This window comes from Nelumbo nucifera, chromosome 1, assembly GCF_055504915.1.
Source record: "Nelumbo nucifera cultivar China Antique chromosome 1, China Antique-T2T, whole genome shotgun sequence".
NCBI lineage: Eukaryota > Viridiplantae > Streptophyta > Magnoliopsida > Proteales > Nelumbonaceae > Nelumbo > Nelumbo nucifera.
In genome coordinates, this window is record NC_142649.1 from 177,484,274 (window position 1) to 177,509,849 (window position 25,576).

Genomic DNA, 25,576 nt, shown 5'->3' on the forward strand with positions numbered 1-25,576 from the left:
CTACAAGCAGCCTGATGCCGAACATAGATATCTTTTTTTCGGTGAAAGATTTAAAACCTAATAGTTTTTCAAAAGAACTTACAGATACCTTGTGACTTTAGCACAGAATAACATTTTCCCTCCAACCATTAGCGTGAGATGGTGAGAGACTGAGAGGCTTTAACTTTGACATCGATCGATAAGCTCCACCCGGTTAAAGTTGAATTTTGGTTATACAAATTCCGACGTGTTATCCTTTCTGTAATTCCAACTCCCAGAAAGCAAAAGCATATAAAACTGTTTCTATTGTTGCCAGTTCTGAACCCCAAGCAGATCAGGCTAAAATTTAATATTTGGAAGAGAGCCACCAATTTAAGAAATTAGCTTGCAAATAAACATCAGCATCTCAAACTAGTCATAGATCAGCTTCGAGTTGTTATCCACATGTCAAAGTCCTTGTTCCGTCTAGAATAGAGAACACAATTCTAACTCAAGGACCAATTCTGAGCATTGGGATTTGATGTTTTAAGGTTGACATGAAAAGTGTTTTGCTTAATCAAACTAATTCAAGTCAAAAGGATTTGCATTAGTCGTATCGATTTCATTATATTTAGCACGTTAAATTAGTGGAATTTTTATACGACTGCAATTTTCTATTATGACTGAAATTGCAAACAAAAAAAGAGGTTTTCCCCAACAAACATGAACAATAATTTATGCAGGTTTTTTGTATTAGAATAATTGATATTTCTTGTCTATTTCAAATGGAAAAAAAAAAGCAGGGTTGATATACAATTATTTAAAAAATAAATTAATATTTCTATTATTTAACATGTTTTCTCAAGTTCACACTTGTTTATAATTTATACTTTTATAGTCATTTGGACCTCAATTTAAGTGTTACTGATATTTTGGGGATTCATAAGCTTTTCCCTGCCTTCCGCCTGAATACTTGGAACAATGCCAAATAACATTTGGTACTCTGGCAACTACTAAAACTACAAGGCAGTTCAGTTGTCCAGACTGCAGAAAAGAGAAAAAAGAAAATATTGGGGTTGGCCTTCTCTTGGTCACTTCTGCCCTCATTAAAAAAAATGTAGGGATGAAGCAAATAAAAAATTGGAATGCCGCATGAGATAAAAAATAATAATAAAATTTTATATACAATTCCAAAATTACAGAAGGGACCCAATACTCTCACAAACTCAAAAATGAGGAAATGCGCCCCACCATGATCCATCATTATTGTCACTAATATCACCTATCGAGAATCTCCTGATGATGAAGGGTCCCTTGCTACCAAGTACCAATTTGATGCTTCACTTTCTCACCTCTGAGACAGAAGTATTTTGCCATAGGTATTTGGTTGCCGCGGTTATTGCGACTGGAAGCGTTCATTCATTAGTAATCTGTTGAAGAAATAAAAGAAATGTGCGGATGTAATCACGAAATGTTGTCCCCCATATAGTTGAAAACTCTCGACTTGAACACCCGAGCTAAATCGGCAATTTCAGCCTCCACCTGCACTTTCTTTTTTGTGCCATCAACATCATATTTTTGGAAACCCCAGCTTTGCCGCGACTTCCTGTTTACAACATTTATGGTCAAGCTTGTCACGTCTCTACTGCTTGTTAGTGCTCCTAGGACGGCTGCTGAGTAAGCAGGACTTGATGCCAGTCTATTCAGAAGAATCAGTGCTTCCCGCACGAACAAGGTCCTGTACAGGTCAAAACTCACTGATAATCAAATAGACATCAAAACATGAGTTACAGAATACTTGTGAATTGCCAAAAAGATGTGCACATGATATCCAAACTGAATACCAAAATGGATTTCAGGCACCTTGCCTGACGCTTGCCATTTAGTGTTTTAAGTTTGATTTGGTACAAAATAGCTTTAAAACATGATCTGAAACTAGAAAGACTGTTCAATCTGTGACCCAGTGACGGCAACAATCGTGTCTGGTCCAAGGTTGACAATATTGGTTCTAAAGACATCAACAAAAAAAAAACAAAAAACAAAAAAGGATGGGCGCTCATTTAGGTGTAGACCCCTTACAGGAAAAACTTTGGCTGCTTTGAGAGCTTCCTGCACATGACACATTACCATGGGTGTCGGGTAAAAAAATATTTGCAATTTAGCCAAAACAGATAAACAAGGGACTGAGTGGGATAAATATGTGTCATGCAGGAGGAAACTCCCAGACAGAAAAAGTTTCCGCCCTCTTATAACCTAAAGGCATCAGGCATTGTTGAGTGAGGTGTAAGCAACTGGGGCAAGACCACTTGGCTCCACCTCACCATAATACCTCAGCTTACAGCCTTTTCAAATCATGTTGCATACTAGACAACGTTACAAGTTAGAACATTTTATTTCACATTTTCCTATCTCCAATTTTCAACTTCAAAATCAATTAGTATTTATTAATATTTTCTATTTTATTTTTTTCCCCCAGACTAGGATGGCTTCAAAGTCAGCTCAAGCATATTTTGAGGGCTTCAGATGACTGGAAAAAATTATTAGGTTCTCTAATCATCCATCAACTGGAGAACCCTGAACTGATGATAACATCTTACCCATAAGAAGATATCCTTCAACTAGGGATGATTCCTAGTAGTTCTTAATCGTTTCAATGTCCTCTTTCCTGGAAGACTTTAGTTTCTTAAAAGAATTTTGTTTTTCAGCATTGTTGGTGTCTGTTGAAACCAATCATTTTCTGATTTATATTTCACGAGTGTTCAATTTGGCTTTAAAAAAACAATATGTAAAAAGAAATCCTTGGGTGTTAAATTAAGATTACCTCTCTCTGCAGATTTCTGATAGTTCAGTTGATTCTGATTCCTCTGAGTCCAACTCTGATGCCAAAACTCGAATAATCAACTCTAAAAAATTGATCCTTCTGGACATTCCTGAACCCAACAGGATTTCAAAGCCTAATTTTCCAGAAGATGCAATGAAAGCCAAAATGATGACAGCACGCCTACGAAGCTTTAGCTCCTGTAAATTTCACTCATATGTTCAATTTCAGAGATTGGCAAGCATGGTTGAATGTGGATTCTATTACACACGGTATACATACACTTATGGAAATGCACAGTATACATCATAGTATCATATATATGCATAATACATGTGAATGCATATAATCAGTAGCTGTATAACTAATTTATTGGCAATTATTTTGAGCACAACCTTATTATACATGTATCAAGCCCTCAAAGTACTTTTATCATTTTCTTTCTTTTAATGCTGTTTCTACAGCAAATTCTTCAACTAAAATTGTTTAAAATGTATTATTGCTGTATTGTTTAAAATGTATTATGTTGATTCAGCAAGAGGCTGAATCATTTTTCCCTCTGGGTTGCAGATCAGCAGTTTGACCGTCCAGGTCAAATGGGTCAGCACGTGACATGTCATCATATATAGTATACATAATAGTTAAATATACAAAATTATGTATGATGTTCATAATTATATAATTAAATGTATATAATATTTAGAATATATAATTATATTCTGTATATTATATATATTTATTATTTTAGTTTAAGCTTTTTTATACTAAAATTTAAGATTTGAGGCCAAAAAAAGCATTCTTTGGCAAAAAAAAGTGCGTCAAGGCACCTTGCAATGCATAGACCACGAAAAATTACCCAAAATCAGAAAAAGAATAAAGGTCAACCCAAACCAACCACTGAGCACAAAGTTGTAACCTCCAAAAGTTTTCTGATGACACTATAATCCTAATTGCCAATGGAAGTGTTGATGAGATGAGAACTAGAAAAAGGGTTTCATCTGCAAACTGGATCTGGAAAAGACTTGTGATTTGGTTGATTGGGGCTTCTTGTGTGAGGTAATGAAGAATTTCAGGTTTGGTGATAGATGGTGCAAATGGATTTTAGGGTGCATTAAGACTTCCCATTATTCAATTTGGTGAATGGATCCATGGTGGATCACTTTCCGATGTTAAGAAGTCTTAGACAAGGGAGATCCCCTTCGCTCTTCCTGTTCACACTGATTACTAATGTTTTTAGAAGACTTGTGACTAGGGCTGATAATAGGAACTTGGTGAGGGATGGAGGGTAGGTAGGACTGAAGTGCCTCTTAGTCTTACCCACTTACAATTTGTTGATGACACTATTTTGTTTTGTGAAGGTGGTAATCTTGGGTTAAGGAATTTGAAGATGTTGGTTCAAGTTTTTGAACAGATGTCTTAACCTAAAAATTAATTTTGATAAAAGTTGCCTTGTGGGTCTAAATTTGGAAGAGAAGGAGATCACAGAAAGTGCTCAGGTTTTGGGTTGTGAGGTGTCTCAGTGATCGTTGACCTATTTGGGCTTACCGTTGGGGGATATTCCAAGAACAAGTAATTTTTCAAATCCTGTGGATGAAAGGTTCACAAAGAAACTGGTGTCATGGAAGAGGAGGAATCATGCTAATCAGGTTTTGATGAGAGACTTTTCTTTGGTGGGAGACAGGTAAGGAAAAGGACCATAAGAGTTAGGTGGGAAGTGATTAATAGAAGGAAGAAGTTTGGTGGATTCGGGTTAGGGAACATCCAAAAGAGGAATGTTGCCCTGTTAGGAAAATAGCTATAGAGATCACCTCTGGATAGAGACAAGCTGTGGACAAAAGTGATCATCAGTATTCATGAGCTTGCGGCTAATGGCTGCGATTCCCAGATTCTGATTAGGGCTTCTAGAGCTTCTCCCTAGAAGTCCATCCATGAAATTTTACCTTTTTTTTGGCCATTTGTTAGGTATAGTCCTTGTTCTGGAAATTGTGTCAAATTTTGGGATCATGTGTGGTTGGATAATTTGCCTTTAAAGGAGCAATTTCCCTCTCTTTATGCCATTTCCAATCATAGAGACAAACCTATTCTCTTCTTTCATAGAGACAAACCTTCTAATTCACCATCTGGTTTTGACTGGGACTTTGAATTTAGGAGAGGGCTTCGTGAATCGGAAATGATGTTGTCACACCTGTCTATTCTCCAACAATTGGATTTGGTCCTTTTTTTATCAATAACAAGAAACTTTATTAAAGATATGAAACTATGTGAAGCTTAGGTACAAAGGGGAGGTAAAAAGACTTAACTCCCCACCAAAGAATACAAGGAAAATTCATAAATTAGCCCAAAAAGTCGAAACCCTATCCACCCCTTGCTTTGCTAACCCATCAGCAAAAGAATTAGCAGTCCTTTTCACCCAGTTGTAATGAACCACAATATCCCTTCTCAGCCAGTTAAATTTATTCTTCTCATTGTTATAACTCCATAATCCGCTGCCTCCCTCCTTTAGCCACCTAATCACCACCTCCGAGTCACCTTCAAGAACCAAACATCTGATGTTCAACTCCCTTGCTCTTTGGATACCTTCTAGGGCTGCGAGGATCTCAGCCCTAAGAGAGTCTCCTTCCCCAATTGGGTCTGAGAACATAGCAATAATAGCCCCCACCTCATTCCTGAATACTCCCCCAATCCCAGAAGGCTCTGGGTTCCTTATACAACTACCATCAAAATTCAATTTTATGAACCCAGGAGGAGGAGGGGACCACGAAGGACTACAGGTCCTCTAACAGAGGGCAGAGGAGGCTATCTCCTTCCAATTTCTCACCACATCAGCCACAGAATAATCTAAGAGCAATTCCATAGTTTTCAACCAATGTGCCACCCTTAACAGGATTAGATCTAATAAGTTTCAAATGATTCTTTCCTTATCAGAAAATATTCGTGAGTTTCTTTCTTCCCATAGAGACCAACACACTGCAGCCCCAATGCTTCTCCACATAGTCTTCCCTCTCTTCTTCGGCCATCTGAAAAAAGATGGAGAGAACAAGCTTTGGACACTCCCAGGGGGAATCCAAACACACCCAAAAAGGGAAAAGACCCACTCCCAAACTGATTTAGCAACCGAACAAGTGACCATAAGGTGGTAACCAGTTTCCCCATCAGGGTCTCTTCTTCTGAAGTAGGTCATTTGTGTTAATTCTTTCCAAGAAAGTTTCCCAACAAAAACTACCAACCCGAGGAGGAATGGGCCTACTCCAAATTTCTTTAACCAGGAAAGACAACCCAATGGGATCAGAAGGCTGAGTTAAAGTCTCGAAAAATGAGGCACAAGAGAAAACACCTAAAGAGGAGGGAACCCAAAATCTGGTGTCCTTAATGGAATCCAAGAAGACATTTTCAAGGATGGCTAACAAAGACAAAATGTGGTCCAAGTTTGTGTCCCTAATTGCCCTTCTCAGCCCTATGTTCCACCCAAACCCTGAAGGAGAGTCTGAGGGGGTTAAGAAGGAAGAAATGGGTTCATTTTTCAAATCAGAAAGAGCATACAAAGAGGGGAATTGGTCCATTAGAGGTGATGCCCTGACCCAAAGTTGTTCCCAAAATTTTATTTTATTACCGGAGTAAAGGCCATACCTGATACAAGGGGAGAATACTGGAAGCAGTTTGTGTATGGCTGACCAAGGAGAAGCGGTTGTAGTCCTTGCCAAGATTCCAGGTTCCCAACCATTGTCTTCCAACCCATGTATACTAGCCACAATCTTTGTCCACCACTTGTCTCTTTCCAACGGAAACCTCCATAGCCATTTCCCCAATAATGCCATGTTCCTCTTCCTAAGATTCCCAATCCCAAGACCTCCTAGCTTTTTACCTCTAGTTACCACCTCCCAACTCACCGTATGGTCCCGTTTCTCCTCTCCAAGCTCCCACAAGAAATCCCTCATAAGCTTTTCCAATGTGTTAGAGACCTCTGTGGGGATCTTAAACACAGATAGGAAGTACACAGGAAGATTAGCTAGGGTTGATCTAATCAAAGTGATTCTCCCCCCCAAGGAAAGATAGTTTTTCCTCCAAGAGGCAAGCCTTTTCCCAAATCTCTTCACCATCGAGTTCCAAAAGCTTACCTTCTTAGGGTTATCCCCCAGGGGGAGGCCTAAGTAAGCCATCGACCAATCCAAGGTTGCACACCCTAAGACATCTACATACTCTCTAAGCTCCCTCTCCTCCAGATTCACACCCGCCAAACTACTTTTATCCAAATTCACCTTGAGATTGGATACCCGCTCAAAGAGTTGTATTGCCAACTTTAGGTTCCGAATCCACTCAATGTCCCCACCTTCACATAAAAGGATAGTGTCATCTGCGAATTGTAGATGAGTAAGAGGTATAACCTCCCTTCCTACTCTCCATCCTTTTATTAAATTCCTTGAATCTGCTCTTTAAATCAATCTCCCAAGTATATCAGCAATCAGAGAGAATAGGAAAGGGGATAGTGGATCACCTTGTCTTATTCCTCTCGAGGCAGGGAAGAAATCCACCACAGTTCCATTCACCAAGATTGAGTAGTGGCAACTTCTAATACAACCCTAAATCCAATTACACCAACTGTCTCCAAAGCCAAAATTTTTCAACACCTCCAACAAGAAGGATCAATCAACCAAGTCATAAGCCTTCTCCAAGTCCAGTTTACACACCACTCCTTTCTTCTTGGATTTCCTAAAACTCTCTAGACCCTCATTTGCAATCAAGATTTGATTAGTAATTTGTTTTCCCATCACAAAAGCACCTTGGTTAGGTGCAATTATAGAAGGAAGAACCTTCTTTAACCTTAGAGACAACACTTTTGCGATTATTTTGTACAAACTGTTCACCAAACTAATAGGTCTGAAGTCCCTTGGTTGCGAAGCCTCTTTCTTCTTAGGAACTAGAGCAATGAAAGCGGAGTTCAAGCCTGGGTTGATTATTCCCCTTCTATGAAACTCCTCAAACACTGACCCAATATCTTCCTCCACAATACCCCAACAATCTTGATAAAAAGCCATAGTGAACCCATCCAGACTTGGAGCTTTTGTTCTATCCATTGAAAAGATTGCTTCCTTTATCTACTCCAAACCAAATCTCCTTTCTAACCACTCTCTGTCTTCTGGACTTAGATTCGGCCAATCTAAACCCTCCAACCAGATCCTTTCATTTAAAGATCTTCTGAAAATAGATTTGAAATGGCCAACAAAGGTTTCTGCTATTTCTACCGGGTGGGAAATAATTGTTCCTTCGACTTCCAACTTTGAAATGAAATTCTTCCTTCTTCTACCATTTGCCACTAAGTGAAAGAACCCGGTGTTTCTATCCCCCTCCTTCAACCACTTGCACCTAGATTTCTGCCTCCAGCTTATTTCCTCCTTAATCAAAAGATCCTCCAATTGCTTCCTTACACTCCATCTCCTTTCTCTGTCTTCTTCACCAAAAAGACCCCTTCCTTCCTATCCAACTCTTCTATCTGCTCTACCAACACTTGTTTCCTTTCCTCAACTCTCCCAAACTCCAACCGGTTCCACTCCTTTATTTGGGATTTTAAGAACTGAAGCTTTTTATGAAACCTCATTCCTTCCCATTGTACTGGCGGATTATAGTGCTACCACCATTCCTTGATTTTCTCAATGAAGCCCGGGGGGGTCAACCACATGTTTTCAAACCTAAACGGGGCAAGACCATCACCTCTCAAATCCTCCTTACACATTACTATAGGCCAGTGGTCTGAGGTAAGCCTCAGGAGCACCCTAGATGTTAAGTTACCTCGATGTGCCTCCCAATTTATAGAAAAGAGAAACCTGTCCATCTTAGAGCAAATTGGGCTTGATTGGAGGTTGGACCAGGTGAAGGTATTGTTAAGCATTGGGAGTTCTTTAAGCTCAAACGAATCCACAAGCTGATTGAAGCTCCTCATACTTGTTGTGACTCTCTGTCTAGGGTTGTTGGTTTCCTCTGTGAGTCTCATTACATTAAAATCCCCTCCCAGACACCATGGTCCTTCCCAAAGGCCCCTAATATCACTCAACTCTTCCCACAGTTTCTTTCTCTACCTATAGTCATTGGGCCCATAAACATTTGTTAGAAACCATTCGAAACCATCTTCCACCTGCCTAAACTTCAAAGAAACAGAATGATCCCCTATCAACTCCTCCAGTCCTATAAGCACATCTTCTTTCCACAAAGTCACTACCACTTGAGGACCCCCACAACGGAGCAGCCGCCCACTTAATCCCCTTAGCTCTCCAGACACTTCTCGCCCACCTACAATCAAAATCCATTCTTTTAGATTCCTGAAGTAATACCACATCTGGATTGAACTTCTTAAACACCTCTTTGATTGTTGCTCTCTTTCTAGCACTACCTAGCCCCCTCACATTCCAACTTATGATTCTCATCACAATTTTGCAAGAATCTACCCTATCACCACCAAAATCTACTTGGGCCCTTTCCTTCTGTCCCCTCTGGCCCCAAATTTCTTATCCCCCTCAATATCACTTTTTAATCTCTCAACCTCACTCAATTTTCTTTTCTCTTACTTTCTATCCTCCTTTTTTCATAGAAATGCTTTTAAATCATTTTGGTTCTTTAGTTTACACCCCTCTCCTCATTCCTTTTCTCTTTCTCTCCACTAGGCACTCTTTCTGTACCATTTGTACCCTCCCTTTGCAAATCATTCCTCTCCACTTCACCCATTATCCTCTCAATGATACCCCATATCCTTTTATCCCTGCCCTGTAATCCTACTATTGTCTCCCCCTCCTCCCCTTGTAATCTCATTGCAGCTTCCTATCCATGGGCTTTTGACTCTTGGTTGGAAAAGGAATCTGAAACAATGGACACAGAACACTCATCAGTAGCACAAGCTGAATTGACAGAGTTGTCAGAGTTACCTGGTTCCAACTGAGGGTTGTAGAAAAGAAGCAGAGGAGGGTGGTTGATTTTCAAACCCTGTAAAGAACAATTGGAGCTTTCCGTCTCCTCGGGTTGGAGGGAACTATTCCCCGTCAACTGGTTTACACAAATACCTTTTTCTTTACCCGTTTGTCCACCTCTCTGTGATGTACTCTTGTTCAAATCTGGGTAAGCATGACCTACCACCTTAACAGCTACTTGCAAGGGGCCGAACCTTGTTTAAGTTTACCCTGTTCAAGTTTACCAGAGTCTCCAAATCTGTCTTCTGTACACCCATCGGATTTTCAAGAAAGAGTTGCTCTAAGTTTAACTCATCTCTGATCTGTCCTACTTGGGAATCTTCCTGTGTAGAGCCATCCAAACTTGCACAGTCATCTGAAATCCCCTCTTTTCTGGAAGAAGATAGACGGACGTTTCCTTCTACAGTCGAATAGAACTTGTCCCGCCCCACGTGATGACTTAAGTCGTCACGTGGCCCACTACAAGTGGTGAGTGGACCAAAAGATGGCTCGGCCAATTTTACACCCGGTTCAGAAGTGGTGGCCCTGTTAAGATGTGCCAAGTTACAATCTCTTCTGGCCACGTCAGCATGGGAAGGGCCACCTAAAACTCTTGAATTTAATTCAAAAAAAATTGAATTAATTGCTTTCAAAGGAAGGCTTCGAGAGGTGGAAAAGCCCTGCAACTGTTCATTATCTCTAATTACTCTGTCACGCGCAGCAGGTTGCTTCTCTACTCCTTGGGTGCCACATGTGCTCCATCCCGCTGCCATGTCATCATCCCCTACCTCTGGTCGTCTCCCCCAACTTCCGTCGCCAGCCAAACCTTATACCAGGCTCCATCTGAAAGAATTTCGAGAGCACGAGGCAAGCTCTCCGGCTTCAGCCCTGCAACTCTGATCTCCGCAGCACGCAAGCTTCTCAAGTTCAGCTCCAGAAGAACACCCCCTAGGGCTCTAACAATTCTTCTTAAGGTCTGTTCATTCCAGATATTAAAAGGGAGTCCTAAGAGTTTGATCCAGAAGTTGCAGTCCTTTAGCACAACTTCGTTGCACAACGGAACCCATTTTTGTATTTGTATCAGTCCTCCATCTACTTGGACTGTATTGAAACTCAGTTTTTCATCACCTGTATCGAGGATGGCTTTCTTCTCATCAAACGGTAGAACTATTGTATCACCTTCTAAACCCAGTCTTTCTGCAACTGCATCTAGCACTTTCGTCCAATCCCTTACAATCCTATCAGCCATTAACACCATTCTGTGTTCCCATTTGCCTCTCCCTACTTCAAGTGCTAACTTTCGGATACCAAACGAACTTGCTATCAAAGTCTCTTGACAGCAGGGACTATGCTTCTTGCTCTGCTCCGGGGTACCACAGCTTAAAGGAGCATCTTCAACCGATCTGTTATCCAATCCTCCTACAGCCTTCCTTTCAAATTCCAAGAGAAAGGCCTGGATATTATTGGCGAAGGAAGTCCAGCTTTGACCCCTCAAACCTTCCGGTATGCATAATACTTGTTTCTTGTTAGTACCAAAGTATTCTGTTACCATGATAAACCATCCTCTCTCATTCCTTCTCAAAACCGATTCATAACTTTTCCCACAACATACCACTGAGTTTTTCCACCCTTCTACCTTGATAGAGTTTACTGTTCCATCAACAAAGCCTTTCAGCCAGTAGCAAGCCTCCTCTGGTAATAATAGTGTGGCCCTACTACCTTCCCTGATTTTCAGATAAGCCTTACCTCTTGTCCCTCCCTGTTCGAACAGAAAGTGTTTAGCTTCAATGCCCAGCTCCAACCTCCACTTCCCCACCGACCGGAAGTTTCTCTCCTCCCGTTCCATTCTCCTTAACATACCCAGGAAAGTGAAGAGATCCGTCATTCCATCGTGTTCAGTTGGATTGGGTCTTTTTGATCACTCTAAAAGGGATAGTCGAATTTGGAGTCTTTCCTCTTCTGGATCACTTTCGTGTGCCTCTTTCTTTTCAGCCTTAGTTCAGCCAAAGGATAGTTTGGGGAGGTTTGAAGCAAGCCTACCCCTCCTCATGTAAGCGCTTTTCACTGGGAAGCCTTTCTGGAGAGATTTAACACCTTTGACCTACTTTAAAGAAAAAAACCAAATTGGTTTCTCTCTTTGTTTAGGTGTAGGTGGAACCCCCCAGGCCCCCACCAAATGTTCGAAGCTTATTTGCCTCTATCTTTGTTAATTGGCCAAAGAAGAGGGGAAGTTCCTTATGGTGATGTACAAGGGCAGTTGTGTGTTGGACAGCATGGGAAGAAAGGAATCAAAGGATCTTTCTTGATTAGGAGAGAAGTAGGGATACCCTAATTGAAGTCATTACAATTAGGGTGATCCACTGGGTGAAGCCTCTTGATATTTTTGAGGGTGTCCATGCAGATGCCTTGATGAGGAATTGGAAGGTAGTTGTTGACTCAATGCCTAGCAAGGTTGTGGCTAAACCAATATGGTCTCCACCATGTCGTTTTGTTAAGCTGAATTTTGATGGGAGTAGTGAAGGAAATCTGGGTCTCAGGTATTTAGAAACGAGGAAGGAAGAATCATTGCTGCCTACTCGGGATCAATTGGTGCTAGAGATTTTTTGAGGGCTGAAATAATGGTTGTGCTGGAAGGACTTAAAAAGGCTAAAGATCTGAATATCCAGAAGCTAGGAATTCTGGAGGACTCATAGTTATTGAATGGCTGCAAAAGGAAGAGGAGGCTGGATGGTGTTATATAAATGAGAAAAGGTGTAAATGGCTATCTCAAGGAACGAAAATCAATGTGCAATGGGTGAAAAGGAACGTTAATTCCCTTGCTGATACATTAGCAAAGCAGGGGGTGGGAAGGGATCATCTATTTTGGGATGTATCGTAATTATATTGTTTGTACTTGGGAGAGCTAAGAGAGTTTACCCCTCCTCTTTCCTCTCTGTACACTTTCTTTATTAATTTAATAATTCAGTTTCCATTATTCATCCAAAAAATGTTTTCTTACAAATCATAATTTGTAACTCATGACCAACCAACCAGGTCAAGCGGGTCAACATTTTAACTGGGTCAAACAGGTTTTGACCTAATAGTTTAACCGCCCGGACCAAAATTAACGCTGTGTGATGGTTCAAATGGTTTGACCACCCAGATCAATGACGGTTTGAAAATACTGCCCATAACAGAAAAATGTATTAGAAATATCAACACCATAAAGTATATATAACATCCCAATATGACACCAAAACTACCGCTGTATATTGTATAACTGCCTCTCCTTTTTCAACTGTAATCACTTCACCCCAAACAAATTCACAGAATTTGGCAGCAAGCAAGAAAATCATTATCAGCTACAACAGTCATACATAGCTGGTTATATCCCTGTCTCCCAAACCAACATCCATGTCTACCACTGTCTACATGTAGCAGGCCTACCAGCCTACTGCAGATGAGTAACAACTTTAGAATTGAAGTATTGCCATATTCTCTTAGAAGGTACACTTTTATGAATAAAGTTATAACCATGGTGCCTTTGAAGAAATAAAATAAGAAGCCAAACTGGTACAAATGGGTAAAGTAGAATATCCAATGACATCTTTCTGTCATAATGCATACCTGTTCACCATTTCCACTGCATGTTAAGCAATCACTCAAGCCGTCCAGGATACTACTAAATCCTTGAAAAGCTGAAGCATCTTTTGTACCATAAACTGGTGATCCAGCACCATCGTTGTCTTTACAAGCAGAACAGAACATCATCAAAAGGTTTGGACCTTCAATAGAGCACAAGTAAAGCCAAATGACATGTCAGTGACCTGGTTGTATATTTTATGAGGACAGAATGAGTGAGATTAGCAGATAGTTGGGGTAAAACTAATTATTTTAAACATTAAATTGGAGGAAACTAATACAAAGTGCCATCAATTCATTTGATGAGGATCTGCTACATGTTGGAAACCAAGAGGATCTGTATGGAGTTGGTCCTTGAAAGCAGTTTAAAAGGATTAACAAGGATAATCCCTTTTCAAGCAAAGTGCAGAACTTGCAATTGTTGGAGTCTAAGAACAAGATACAAAAGAAATGGAAGCAGTTGAAGAATGTGTATTCTAATAAACAAAGCAGGTGCTTTATCCTATTTCATTGGCTTCATGTTACAAATGGCATGGTTCTAATGCTAACCTTCTCACCCATCAACCAAGCAATTTATTCTGTTAAGAGTGCTATATTAATAGAAACTATAAGTGGAAAATGGGTTCTTGGGCCTTGGACCCATTGCTATCAAGCTGTTTTAGCCTCTGACCAAGTCCATTGCAAGACTTCTATGTCATTGACGACTCTAAAGCAGTCGGTATATTCATGCTCCTCTTGTCATATTTTACTTCAATTACTAGAGTAAGCCCATTCTTGCCCACTGTTTTTCTTCTTTCTCAAACACATAATACATACGTATATACATATACAATCCATAGAGAACATTGATTATATAGGAATTTTTCCTTGAGAAGAGGCAAAGTATAACTTTCATTAAAATGGGAAATAAAACCCCAAAATACACATCATCAAAGTTTTACAGTGAGGGATTGTACAACCAGAAACTAAATATACTTCACTTCAAATGTAGTTCGTGTAATTTTACCAAACTGTATTCTTATTTTTCTGATTTTTTGATAAAATATTCTTATTTTCTGATCAATGTTCATAAATGGGAAGCTCTGCAACTGCAAGAATCCAATCTACACTGCATCAGATGACTTCTTCTTTTCTGGTCATCACATGCCCATAAATGCATCCAACCATCTTGGGTCCAAAGTCATCAAGTAAAGATGGCACAAAGACCAGCTCTTAGTACTCGTGGGATTTTCCTTAACATAGACCGTGCTCCCTATGGTCTCAATTAGACCTGTTCATGGGTCAGGCTCAGGGTTAGCTTTTGACAAATTTTGAATGGGCCAGACCCAAAACCCAAGCCCGAAGCAGTGTAAAATGTTCATGGGCCAAGCCCAAAGCTACCCGTGAACATGTATAGTCTCAATCACCCACCCACATGAACCCTGCACCACCAAGGTCCTGGTTCTCATGAAGGGCACACCCTACATGGGATTCATCACCTCAAACCAGTGTTTTAAAAGTCACGCCTAAGCGCAGAGGCAAGGCGCATTTCAGGTTTTGTGCCTCGCCCAGGTCCAGGTGCATGCCCTTCAGGAAGGCGCTCGCCTCTGAGCCTAGGCACACGCCTCAGGCCAGGTGCCAGGCAGCTCAGTCTGAATGCCTTATGCATGTATTCGAATTTTGTTGTTTAATTCTCTAAAGATTCAGTTTATAGATAGTTATTATCATGTATAACAGTTATTTTTTTACACTTGTTGCATACCATATAGTAAAAGAATAAAAAAAAGTAATGGGAAATGAATCAAAACTTCCCAAAAAAGCAAAAGAAGTCTGATCGTCGAACTCCAGTCCAAGTCTCCATGCACAAACCTTCTTGATCATCCAGATTCAATCCATTCTTCAATCTTCCAGTGGCACATTCAATCAGAAATAGGCAACTTCTTCTTTCTTTCTCTTTTATTTTCTTCTAACTGTTTTGCACTGAAAACAGGGGCTCCACCCCTTCTTCTTTCTTTCTATTTTTTTTTTCATCTTTACTGTTTTCCACCGAAAACAGGGGCTCCGCCCCTTCTTCTTCTTCCTTTTTCTTTCTTTCTTTTTTATTTTTGTTCTTCACGGTTTTGCACTGAAAACAGGGGCTCCGCCTCTTCTTCCTCCTTATTTCATTCTTTCTATTTTTTTCTTCACTGTTTTGCACCGAAAACAGGGGCTTTGGCCCTTCTTCTTCTTCCTCTTTCTTTCTTACTTCTTTTTTTTTCATTCTTCACTGTTTTGCACCAAAAACAGGGGCTCCACCCCTTCATTTTTTTTCTTCCACAGTTCCACTGGTCTGCTGTTTGCACTGAAAACAGGGGCTCCACGGCTCCAGCCCTCTTCTTCTTCCTCCCTATTTTCTTTATTTCTTTTTTAGTTTTATTTCTTTATTTCTTTCTTAGTTTTTATTTTCATCTTTCCACTGTATCCTTCATCAGTTTTACACCAAAAACAGTGGTGCAAGTTCCATTTATTTTTCTTTCTTTCTTCCAATGATTTTATCATTTTACACTTTTTTTTATTTCTGCTACTGATTTTATTCTTTTTTTCTCTAATTTTTATACTAAAACATTGATTCTGTCTTAGACTCATAATAGGTTTTACTGTGGTGTGGTCTTGAAGTCTTGGGGATTCACATCACATTCAGTTCAGGTAAATACACTAATTTTCTATAGATCTGCTGTATCTGTGTATAGTTTTTTTTATCTTTTTCAATATAATTATACTTGTAACTTAATAGTTATGTTAATAGGTTTTACTGTGTTTAATTTTGATACTATGTTATTTTAATTATTCAATTGTTTAGAACTTTAGACTTTAGAATAGAAATTAGAACTTTAGATGGCATTGTCATACTCATATCTTAACTATTAACTCTTAGAAATTTAGATTTTATTGTTTTTGTATTTTTTTCTGATTTTTTTTAATTTTTACATATTTTTTCTATCTTTATGCATTTCTGAAAAATTTTGTGCGCCTTTTTGAAAAAGGCACACGCCTCGCCTTGCGTCTTGCGCCTCAGGCGCAAATTGGCCCCTGCGCCTTGCGCTTTCGAACACTTTTTCAAACCCAGATAATTGCCTTATTACAAAAAAAAAGGCTCCACTAAAAAACAAATTCAAAAGCCCAGTCAAGCAATAGGTAAAGTATTTGCACTATTAAAAAAATTCCTTGAACCAGATTAAGCCACAGAGTCAGACAATTGGTTCAATTCTCTTGGGATCCATCTGTAACTACAGCCAAGGGACACACGTCTCACTCATTTCATGGAGAAGATGAGCCAGCCCCAAACTTATTAGCCAAGCCAATCACATCCCTGGAATCACCTTCTACTATCAAAGATACAGCATGTTGTGGAACAAGGTTTTGGGCAGTCAAGAAACATGTCCAAAACAATGGGTGTAGCATTCCTCTCTATCATCTTGGATAAGGAAAAGTTTTTCCCCTGTTTCATATCAATACAATTAAAGATTAATAATAAAAAATGTGTAGCAGAAATTCAGATGGATGAGTGAGAAAACTAGAAAGGTTGGTGAAGAAAGGAGAGGAAGGCAGAGGTGAAGAATGAGGAAGGGAGGAAGTTAAGGAGGGGGTTTCAGAGGGGGGAGAAGCTGAAGCAAGGAAGTGTGGATTTAAAGAAGATTGTTGACAGATGGAGGCCGACGGTTTCTCACCGGCTAGAAAATGGAGAAAGACACTGATAGTGGAAAGGAAAGACTTTCTTTTGGAGGAGATTTATTATCAGAAAGAGTTCACGATAAAAATAAGAGAAGGAAGAAGAGGCTCGATACTGCTTGTGGGTGGAGCTGTTCCTTGGTTTCAAAGCTTTCTGGACGGAGCAATCCATGTAAGCTGGTGCGAAAAATGGTGTAGTACTTTCAGACAGCTACGGAGGGAATACCATGTTGAGAGAAGGAGAAATGATAAAGGATGGTTTGTTTCTCTGGAAGAAAGGTTCGAAAAAAAAGAAGAAACAAACAATAATCATCCCTGAAGGTGACAAATTACAGGGCTGGATCATGATGGCTAATGCACTCCATGGAAGACTTGCTAAGTTGGAGTCAGGGACGGTGAAGTATAAGGTAGATAGAGTTGATAATGGATTGAGCAAGGAGGAAATGACAGAAAGAAGGAAAAGATTAGAAAAGTTGGGCCTAGACGAGCCTGTGGAAAGCCAAGATCAACCAACGGTGGCTTTCACAAATTCAGAACCAAAACTCTCACTGGTAGGAGAGAAAGGAATCTGGGAGAAGAGACTGGAAATTTCAACAAAGACAGAGGTTAAAGATTGGAAAGGGTTATTAGAGGAGGTTTCGGAGAAACTAAGGCTCCCTGGGATTGTTATTCTAATCCCATTCAATGAAAAGAGAGCACTGCTTGATGTGGGGGAGGCAACAGTTGACTTCACCACAGTGGAAACAAAGGAAGGAACTGTAGTGATTGAAAATTGGTGTCCTTTGGCTAACTCAGTAAGTCCTGTTGTTGGAAACTTCAGATTGAAAATCCTGGGTTTACCTTTTCACCTATGGTGGAGAACCATTTTGGAGAAATTAGTCATGGCGATGGGCGGTGTTCTTCTCTCGTATAAAACTTCAGAACTGAGAGCAGTTCACTTAAAGATCGCTGGTTTAATGGCTGAAGCTGTGCCAAGAACGATCAACATCTGTGCAGATAGATACTGGCACAAGGTTTGGGTCGCTTCAGAAGTTGAAGCGTTGCAATGGTGTGGGAGGCAGAAGCTTGAGGATGACAATGAATTGGCAAGATGGATAACACTTGGCGGGAACAAAGATAAGTTGCTTAGCCACGTCAGAAATAGGAGAGAAGAAGTTCCTTCTAGAGAAAAGGCGAAGATTGTTTTGGGAACTGAAAAGTCTTGCGCAGAAAATACAGCAGTAATTAATGAAAAGTTCTCAAGTAATTTTGAAATTAAAAAAAAGGTTAATAGCCGGTTTGTCCTATGCGGATCTAATTAAAAGGGGAATACGGTCAGATATAGGGAGGGGTTCAAGTAAAGCCGGGTTTGGAGTTAAATTAACCCACTCTGACCCAACCGGTTTGATAGTGGCCCAGGGTGCTAATGCCGACTCAGGTGACTCTTTAAGTAGTCACGTGAGTCGGGCTCCTAAATCTTTGATGGTAGACCATATTGCTGGTCTATCATCGTCTCAACTTCTGCTGCACTCGAAAGAACGCAGGATGCGCGCAGAGAGTAAGCCTATAGTGAGGCAGAAGCTTCAGTGGCTTCCAGTCGCCAAATCCGATGAGGGGGAACAAGGAATCTCTGGTGAAGACAGGCCTAACCCAAGATACTCCAAAACAGGGAGAGATGAATTGGAAGAAGAAGACGCAGGTTGGGTAAGTTGCGACTCTTCGGAGGACGATGCTGAAACAGACTTGGAAGCTGAAAATCAAGTTAAGGATGGGATAGAAATGCTGGAAGACACCTTCAACACTGACATTCTTTTTGCTGAGAATGTGGAAGACGCTTCATCTATGCTAAGACCCGCCGTTGAGAAGGGGGAAGACTTTACCTCCACGCTGAGAATCCCTGCTGATGGTGAGCTGACAAATGATGCTGCGTGCTACTTGGAGGCTGGGGGGTATAACCGAACCTTGGGAAGGAAACAATCAAACAAGATAACGAACAGGGGGCTGGGAATAAATGAGATGGAAATGACTGAACACCAGAATTCAGACTGAGATATATCAGGAGGAGATGAACGACAGAGCCCCAGAAGTACCAGCAAGGGTGAATCATGCCTAGGGTGTGACCAGCATAAGCATACTCTGCCACCGAATTGTGAAACCCAGATTGTTGTTGAACAACCTCTTCTTTCAGACCCAGGTATGTTTGTGGTTTTGGGTTTTGAAACTAATCCTTGCTCTGCTCTTGATGGTTGTCTCCCAGATTCCAGGCCTGCCTCACTGCCAATTTCTAAGAAGATAGAGGAGGAATGGAACAGGAGGGGGTGTACGGGAGGCATAGAGAGGACGAAAATAAAGGCGTTGAAAAAAGAATTGAAAGAGAGGATTCCTTAGTTGAATTTGTAGGAAAGCTAGGCTGCAAGATTAAAAATCTGAATGAGCTGAAAGTGCATCTGAAGAATAAGAAAGAGGAAAGGAAGTCAGAAAAAGAAGGTCAAGTGAGGTTGAGAGGCTGAAAAAGGATGTAGAAGGTGACAAGGAATTTAGTGAGAGGAAGGGTAGGGGAAGGGAAGGAGAAGATTAAGGGAAAAGTTTAGGGGTGGGGTGGATTTTTTCCGGTACAACGAAGATTGTGAGTTGGAGTGTGAGAGGATTGGGGAAAGCAAGTAAGAGAGCACTAATAAAGGAGGTCCTAAGGAAAGAAAACCCAGAAATTTTTTTAATCCAGGAATCTAAACTCATGACTTTTGACAAGAGTTGGGCTAGAAGTGTGTGGAGGGCAAACGGTCTCAGCTGGGCTATGAACCCTTCTTGGGGCTCATTAGGAGGATTAGTCACTATTAGACCTGTTCATGGGCTGGATCGGGACGGGCTTTCACTTTGTATTAATGAATTTTTCTAAGCCCGAGCCTGAGCCCGGCCTGACCATCGGGCCTACAACTTGGGCCCGAGCCAAGCCCTCATAAAAAGCCCGAAGCATGGGCCTAGGCCCAAGCCCGAAATTTAGCCCATGTTGTTACTACTGCTGAAGCGGCTGAATAGAGAGAGAGAGTGAGAGAAAAATTATAAAGAAAAAATAAAAAAATGTATATATTAAATTATAAATATATATATTTCAATAAATATTATATTATTTATATATTTTATATAATATATAAAATATATATTATGTATTTTATAAAATATATAATGCTGAGTCGGGTCGGGCTGGGCTCGGGCCAGACTTTTTTGACAAATCCCGAGCCCGGCCCGTAACACAGTCGGGCTTACTGTGTTAGGTCCGAGGTCAAGCCCGAGTTGGGTGCGGGCCAGGCCGGGCCATCGGGCTACTCGGCCCATGAACAGGTCTAGTCACTATGTGGAAGAATGAAGTGGTAAAGGGAGTTGAAGAATTGGTTGGAAGATTCTCAATGTCTGTTAAATTCAAACAAGTGGGAGATGGGTTTGAATGGATCTTAAATAATGTTTATGGCCCCACTGGATACAAACAAAGGAAGGAACTGTGGGAAGAATTGGAAGATATTAGAAGATTATGGGATGGACCTTGGTCCCTAGGAGGGGATTTCAATGTGATTAGATTCAATGAGTTTATAAATGTTTTTGAACTCAAGGAACTTGAACTCCAACATAACAGATTCACATGGTCAAACCTCCAAGTTGATCCAATTTGTTCCAAATTAGACACATTCCTTTTCACTGCAGATTGGGAAGAGCATTGGAGAGACATGGTGTCAAGGGCCCTTCCAAGAGTAACTTCTGATCATTGGCCAATCTCACTCTTCAAGTCTGAATTTAGAAATAGAGGACCTTCCCCATTCAGATTTGAGAATATGTGATTGCTTCATCCGGATTTTAAAGAGAATGTGAAGAAATGGTGGAATGCAAGTAACCCGGAGGTGAATTGGGCAACTATGAGATTCCATTGGAAGTTAAAAGAGCTTAAAGATAAAATTAAAGAGTGGAACATTCTTCACTTTGGGAGATCAGAAGAAAAGAAGCGACAGTTGATTAACCAGTTAGAGGAGCTAGATGCAAAGGAAGACCAAGGCTGCTTTGGGGAAAGAGAGAGAGAGTTGAGGTGGGAATTGAGGAAAAATCTGAAGGATCTACTTTTTAAAGAAGAGATCAGTTGGAAGCAAAAATCCAGACACGAATGGGTGAAGGAGGGAGACAAGAACACAAAATTCTTCCATGCTATAGCTAATGGTAGAAGGAAGAAGAATTGCATTTCTAAATTGGAGATTGATGGTATAACTTTAACCCAACAAAATGAAATTGAAGGGGCTTTTGTGAATCATTTCAAATCTATTTTCAAGAGACCCTTAAATGAGAGATTAAGGATTGAAGGTTTGGATTCGCCCAGGCTCCCTAGTGAGCTAATTGATTGGTTGGAAAGAGAGTTTGAGGTGGAGGAAATAAGGGATGCCATCTTCTCTATAGATAGAGCTAAAGCCCCAGGACCCGATGGTTTTACGATGGCTTTTTATCAAGACTACTGGGAGATTATTAAGGATGACATCCAAAAGGTGTTCTCGGAATTCTTTGAAAGAGGAGTGATTAACCAACCCTGGTCTGAACTCTACTTTCATTGCATTAGTCCCAAAAAAAGAGGGTGCTTGCCACTCGAAGGAGTTCAGACCCATCAGCTTGGTTAATAGCCTATACAAAATCATTGCCAAGGTTCTCTCACGCAAAATTAGAGAGGTTCTCCCCACAATTGTCTCCCCTAACCAAGGTGCATTTGTGAAGAATAGGCAAATTGTGGATCAAATACTAATAGCAAACGAGAGTGTGGAAGATTTCAAAAGAAATGGGAAGAAAGGGTTGGTATGTAAATTGGATATAGAAAAGGCTTATGACCTGGTTGATTGGTCTGTGTTGTTCGAAGTGCTTGGGTCCTTTGGTTTTGGGCAAAGGTGGTGTAAGTGGATAAACGGGTGCATTCGGACTTGTCACTATTCCATTTTGGTGAATGGTAGGGTGGTGGACCATTTCCCAGCTACTAGGGGTATTAGGCAAGGGGACCCCCTATCCCCCTTTCTTTTTACCCTGATTGCTGAAGTTTTGGGGAGGATTATGGGGAGGGCAGATTCTAGGGGTCTGGTAAGTGGTTGGAAAGTTGGAAGGGATGGAATTCAGATCACTCATTTACAGTTTGTGGAGGGGAGGAGATAAGGTGGGTTAGAAACTTAAAACGGGTGATTAATGTCTTTGAACATGTGACCAACCTCAAAGTCAACTTTGATAAGAATTGTATGATTGGTGTTAATATGAGGGCCGAAGAGGTGGCAGAAAGGGCCCAAATATTGGGATGCAAGATTGCACAGTAGCCTCTGAAATATCTGGGACTTCCCTTAGGGGATAATCCTAGTAGAAAGGACTTTTGGAATCCAGTGATTGAGAAATTCACAAAAAGGCTAGCTTCATGGAAGAAAAACCATCTACCTTTGGATGGTAAGATAACATTGATTAAAGCAACCTTGGCGAACCTCCCGATATATTTTCTGTGTTTAAGATTCCTGAGGAAGTGTGTAGGGTGTTGGAGAAATTCATGAGAGATTTCCTATGGGAACCTGGGGGGGGAGAAAAGGGATCATAGAGTCAGGTGGGATTTGATAAATAGAGCTTAAAAGGATGGTGGTCTTGACTTAGGTAACTTGCAGAAGAAGAATGAAGCCTTGTTGGGGAAATGGTTATGGAGACTGGCAAAAGAAAAGGATAATTTGTGGGCTAAAATAATCCTAAGTATTCATCTAGAGCTACAAGAGCTTCCCCCTAGAAGTCTATTCATACAATTCTTCCACCCTTCCTTTTATCAGGTATGACCTTTGCTCTAGTAATTCTGTAAGATTTTGGGAACACATTTGGGTGGGTAACTCACCTTTGAAAGAGCAGTTTCCTTCTTTGTTCTCTCTCTCAATGTTTAAAAATGAACTTGTTGCTACTTTCCTAACCTATTCTACTTTTGGCCCTGTTTGGAACTTGGGCTTTCAGAGGCCTCTTAGTAGGGCTGTTCATGGGTTTTCATGTGCGAAAATCGAAACTGACCCGAACCGAACCGACTTAGTAGTTAGTTCCTAGTTAGTAGTTACAACCTACTTAGTTCCTACTTAACTAAGTTGTCTCTATCCTAGTTACAACCTAACTTAATTTCTAGTCTTCTAGTTAGGAATGACATTAATGGCAAGTATTGTAAGACAACTAGACAAGGAATTTTTTTGGAAAAGTTTAAAGAAAAGAATCAAAGGATCCTAGTTTCTATGGTCTTTTACACCAAATAGGCAACCAATTACAATTAGAATTAGGTGTCCTTTTTTACTTAGATTAGAAGGTCTTCTATTTTCTTAATAACTTGATTGGGGGGTGCTCCTGCTTCACAAAGTTATTGGCCTGTTTTCTCTTAATTTATGTGTTTTCCTTGCTGGATGATGTTGCTAACTACTTCTCTGACGCCCAATCTACCAATTTATTACCATGGTTGAACTTAGAGCCGAAACCGACCCAAACCGACCCAACCCAACTCAAACCGACCAGCTCGGTTTTGCTTAACACAAGGTCGATTTTGGTTTCAATTTCAGGTAACCCGACCAGGTCGGGTCAGTTGGAAAAATCTTGGTAAACCGACCCAACCCAACTCGTGAACAGCCCTACCTCTTAGAGACTCTGAATTGGATTCCATTTCTAATTTGATTAAGATTTTGGAGGAGGTAGTTGTTGACCCCTCTAGATTGGACAATAGGATTTGGGTCCTACTCCTTCGGGTATTTTTTTCTTGCTCTTCCTTCTTCAAGGAATTAACCCATTCCCATTCGGCCCTTGATCCTCCTTTCCCAGCTCCGAAAGTTTGGGGTAGACCAATTCCTCCCAAAGTAGGTGCTTTATGCTGGGAAGCTATCCTAGGAAAGTGTAACACTTGTGACTTAATTGAAAAGAAAAGGCCAAGATGGTGTTTATCCCCACACTGGTGTATCTTATGTAAGAGGAATGGTGAGAGCTGTTATCACTTATTTGTTTCCTGTCCTTTTGTTTCAGAAATCTGGTGTTGGTTTTTCTCTTTTTGGTTGCAGGTGGCCCACTCCCCCAAGTGTACTAAGCTTGTTTAACTATGTCCCAGTGAGGGGTTTAAAAAAGAGAGGTAAGATCTTGTGGAGATGTGTAGGAGAAGCTGTATGTTGGTCAGTGTGGGAGGAAAGAAATCAATGAACCTTCCAGGAAAAAGAAAGGAACAAAGAAGCCATCATTGATTTAATCTACATTAGGGTGGTTCATTGGGTCAAGTCTACGGAGCTTTTTGAAGGTATTTCAGCAGGAGACATCATTAGAAATTGGAAAGAAGTTGCATGGTCTGCTCGGCTGTTTAATGCTACTGTTCCAACTTGGTCTCCTCCAACTATGGGGTTCACTAAATTGAATTTTGATGATAGCAGCAAAGGGAACCCAGACCTTTCAGGTATTGGAGGAGTGTTCAGGGATGAAGAAGGTCGAATTATGGCTATGTTTTCAGGGCCTATAGGCTGGGGGTATTCTCTTAGAGCTGAAATTTCAGCAGTATTAGAAGGAATTAAAAGAGCCAAACAGCTGGATTTTAGGAAGCTGTTGGTGGAGGGTGATTCTAAACTGGCTGCAGAAGGAAGAGGTTAATTTATGGAAGTTCTCGAATGAAAAAAAAAAAAAAAGAAAATTTTCCAGCTCACTCAAGACATGCAAATTCAGTTTCGGTGGTCCAAGAGGAGCGCCAATTCTTTTGCAGATTATCTAGCTAAACAAGGGGTGGGAAGAACTAGTTTCTTTTGAGCTGTATTGTAATGTGATGTTTTTTGGGTGGGGTAAGAGATTTTACCCCCTTCTTGTTGTATCTTTTCCATATCCTTTTAATTAATAAAAGTTTCTGCTATTGATCGAAAAAAACTAGAAAGGTTTTTTTTTCGAAGATGTCAACGTAAAATTTTATTGCTGAAATGACAATAGAAGTAGCACCGATTGGTGATAAAATGAGAGAAAGTAAACCAGGATTGTTTGGTCAAACACAGAGAAGGTTATATACAGCACCAATGAGAAAAACTGATTTTTTACAAGTTGAAGGGTCCAGAAGAGATAGGGGCATACCAAAAAGAACATGGTTTGAAATAGTAAGAAATGACTTGAGGGCCCATACTTTAACAAAGGATATGGCACTGAACAGAGTGGAATGGCCAAAACAGGGTTTATGTAGCCAACCCCATATAGCTGGGACAAGGCCTAGTTGAGTTGAGTTGAGTATATTATAAATCAGTGGATCTTTTAAGGACACTGATCATCCCTAAGATGACCTTGCCAACCCATGGATAATCAACTAGAATTGAATCAAAAAAACCAAAGTCAACCAATCTGATGAAACCAAAGCATGTGGACCTACAATTTAAGAGAAGAAATAGAAGCCGCAGAGCTTGCTTTTGCACACAAAATCCAGCTTCCTTCCTCAGCAACCGTGGCAAACTTTCAAACAGCTTTTCAAAACCAAACCTGTTGCAAGGTATTCGTTAGGACAGAAGAAAAAATAATGCAAAATGCCCGGAGACATCTAATGAAAAATGATTCCACTGAACTT

The 25,576-nt window shown here is 40.5% G+C and overlaps 1 protein-coding gene across 1 annotated transcript in view; it reads right to left on the minus strand.

The window, feature by feature from the left end:
* Positions 1 to 1,089: 1,089 nt before the first annotated feature.
* SUV2 (protein dimerization) overlaps positions 1,090 to 25,576 on the minus strand; it is a 37,282-nt gene continuing 12,795 nt past the window's right edge. Inside the window, exons 9-12 of the mRNA XM_010263310.3 lie at positions 25,385 to 25,491; positions 13,315 to 13,472; positions 2,780 to 2,976; positions 1,090 to 1,696 (exon numbers count right to left, since the gene is read on the minus strand). Coding sequence (XP_010261612.1) covers positions 1,423 to 1,696; positions 2,780 to 2,976; positions 13,315 to 13,472; positions 25,385 to 25,491 — 736 coding nt within the window. The 3' untranslated portion in view covers positions 1,090 to 1,422. The remainder of the gene's footprint in view (positions 1,697 to 2,779; positions 2,977 to 13,314; positions 13,473 to 25,384; positions 25,492 to 25,576) is intronic.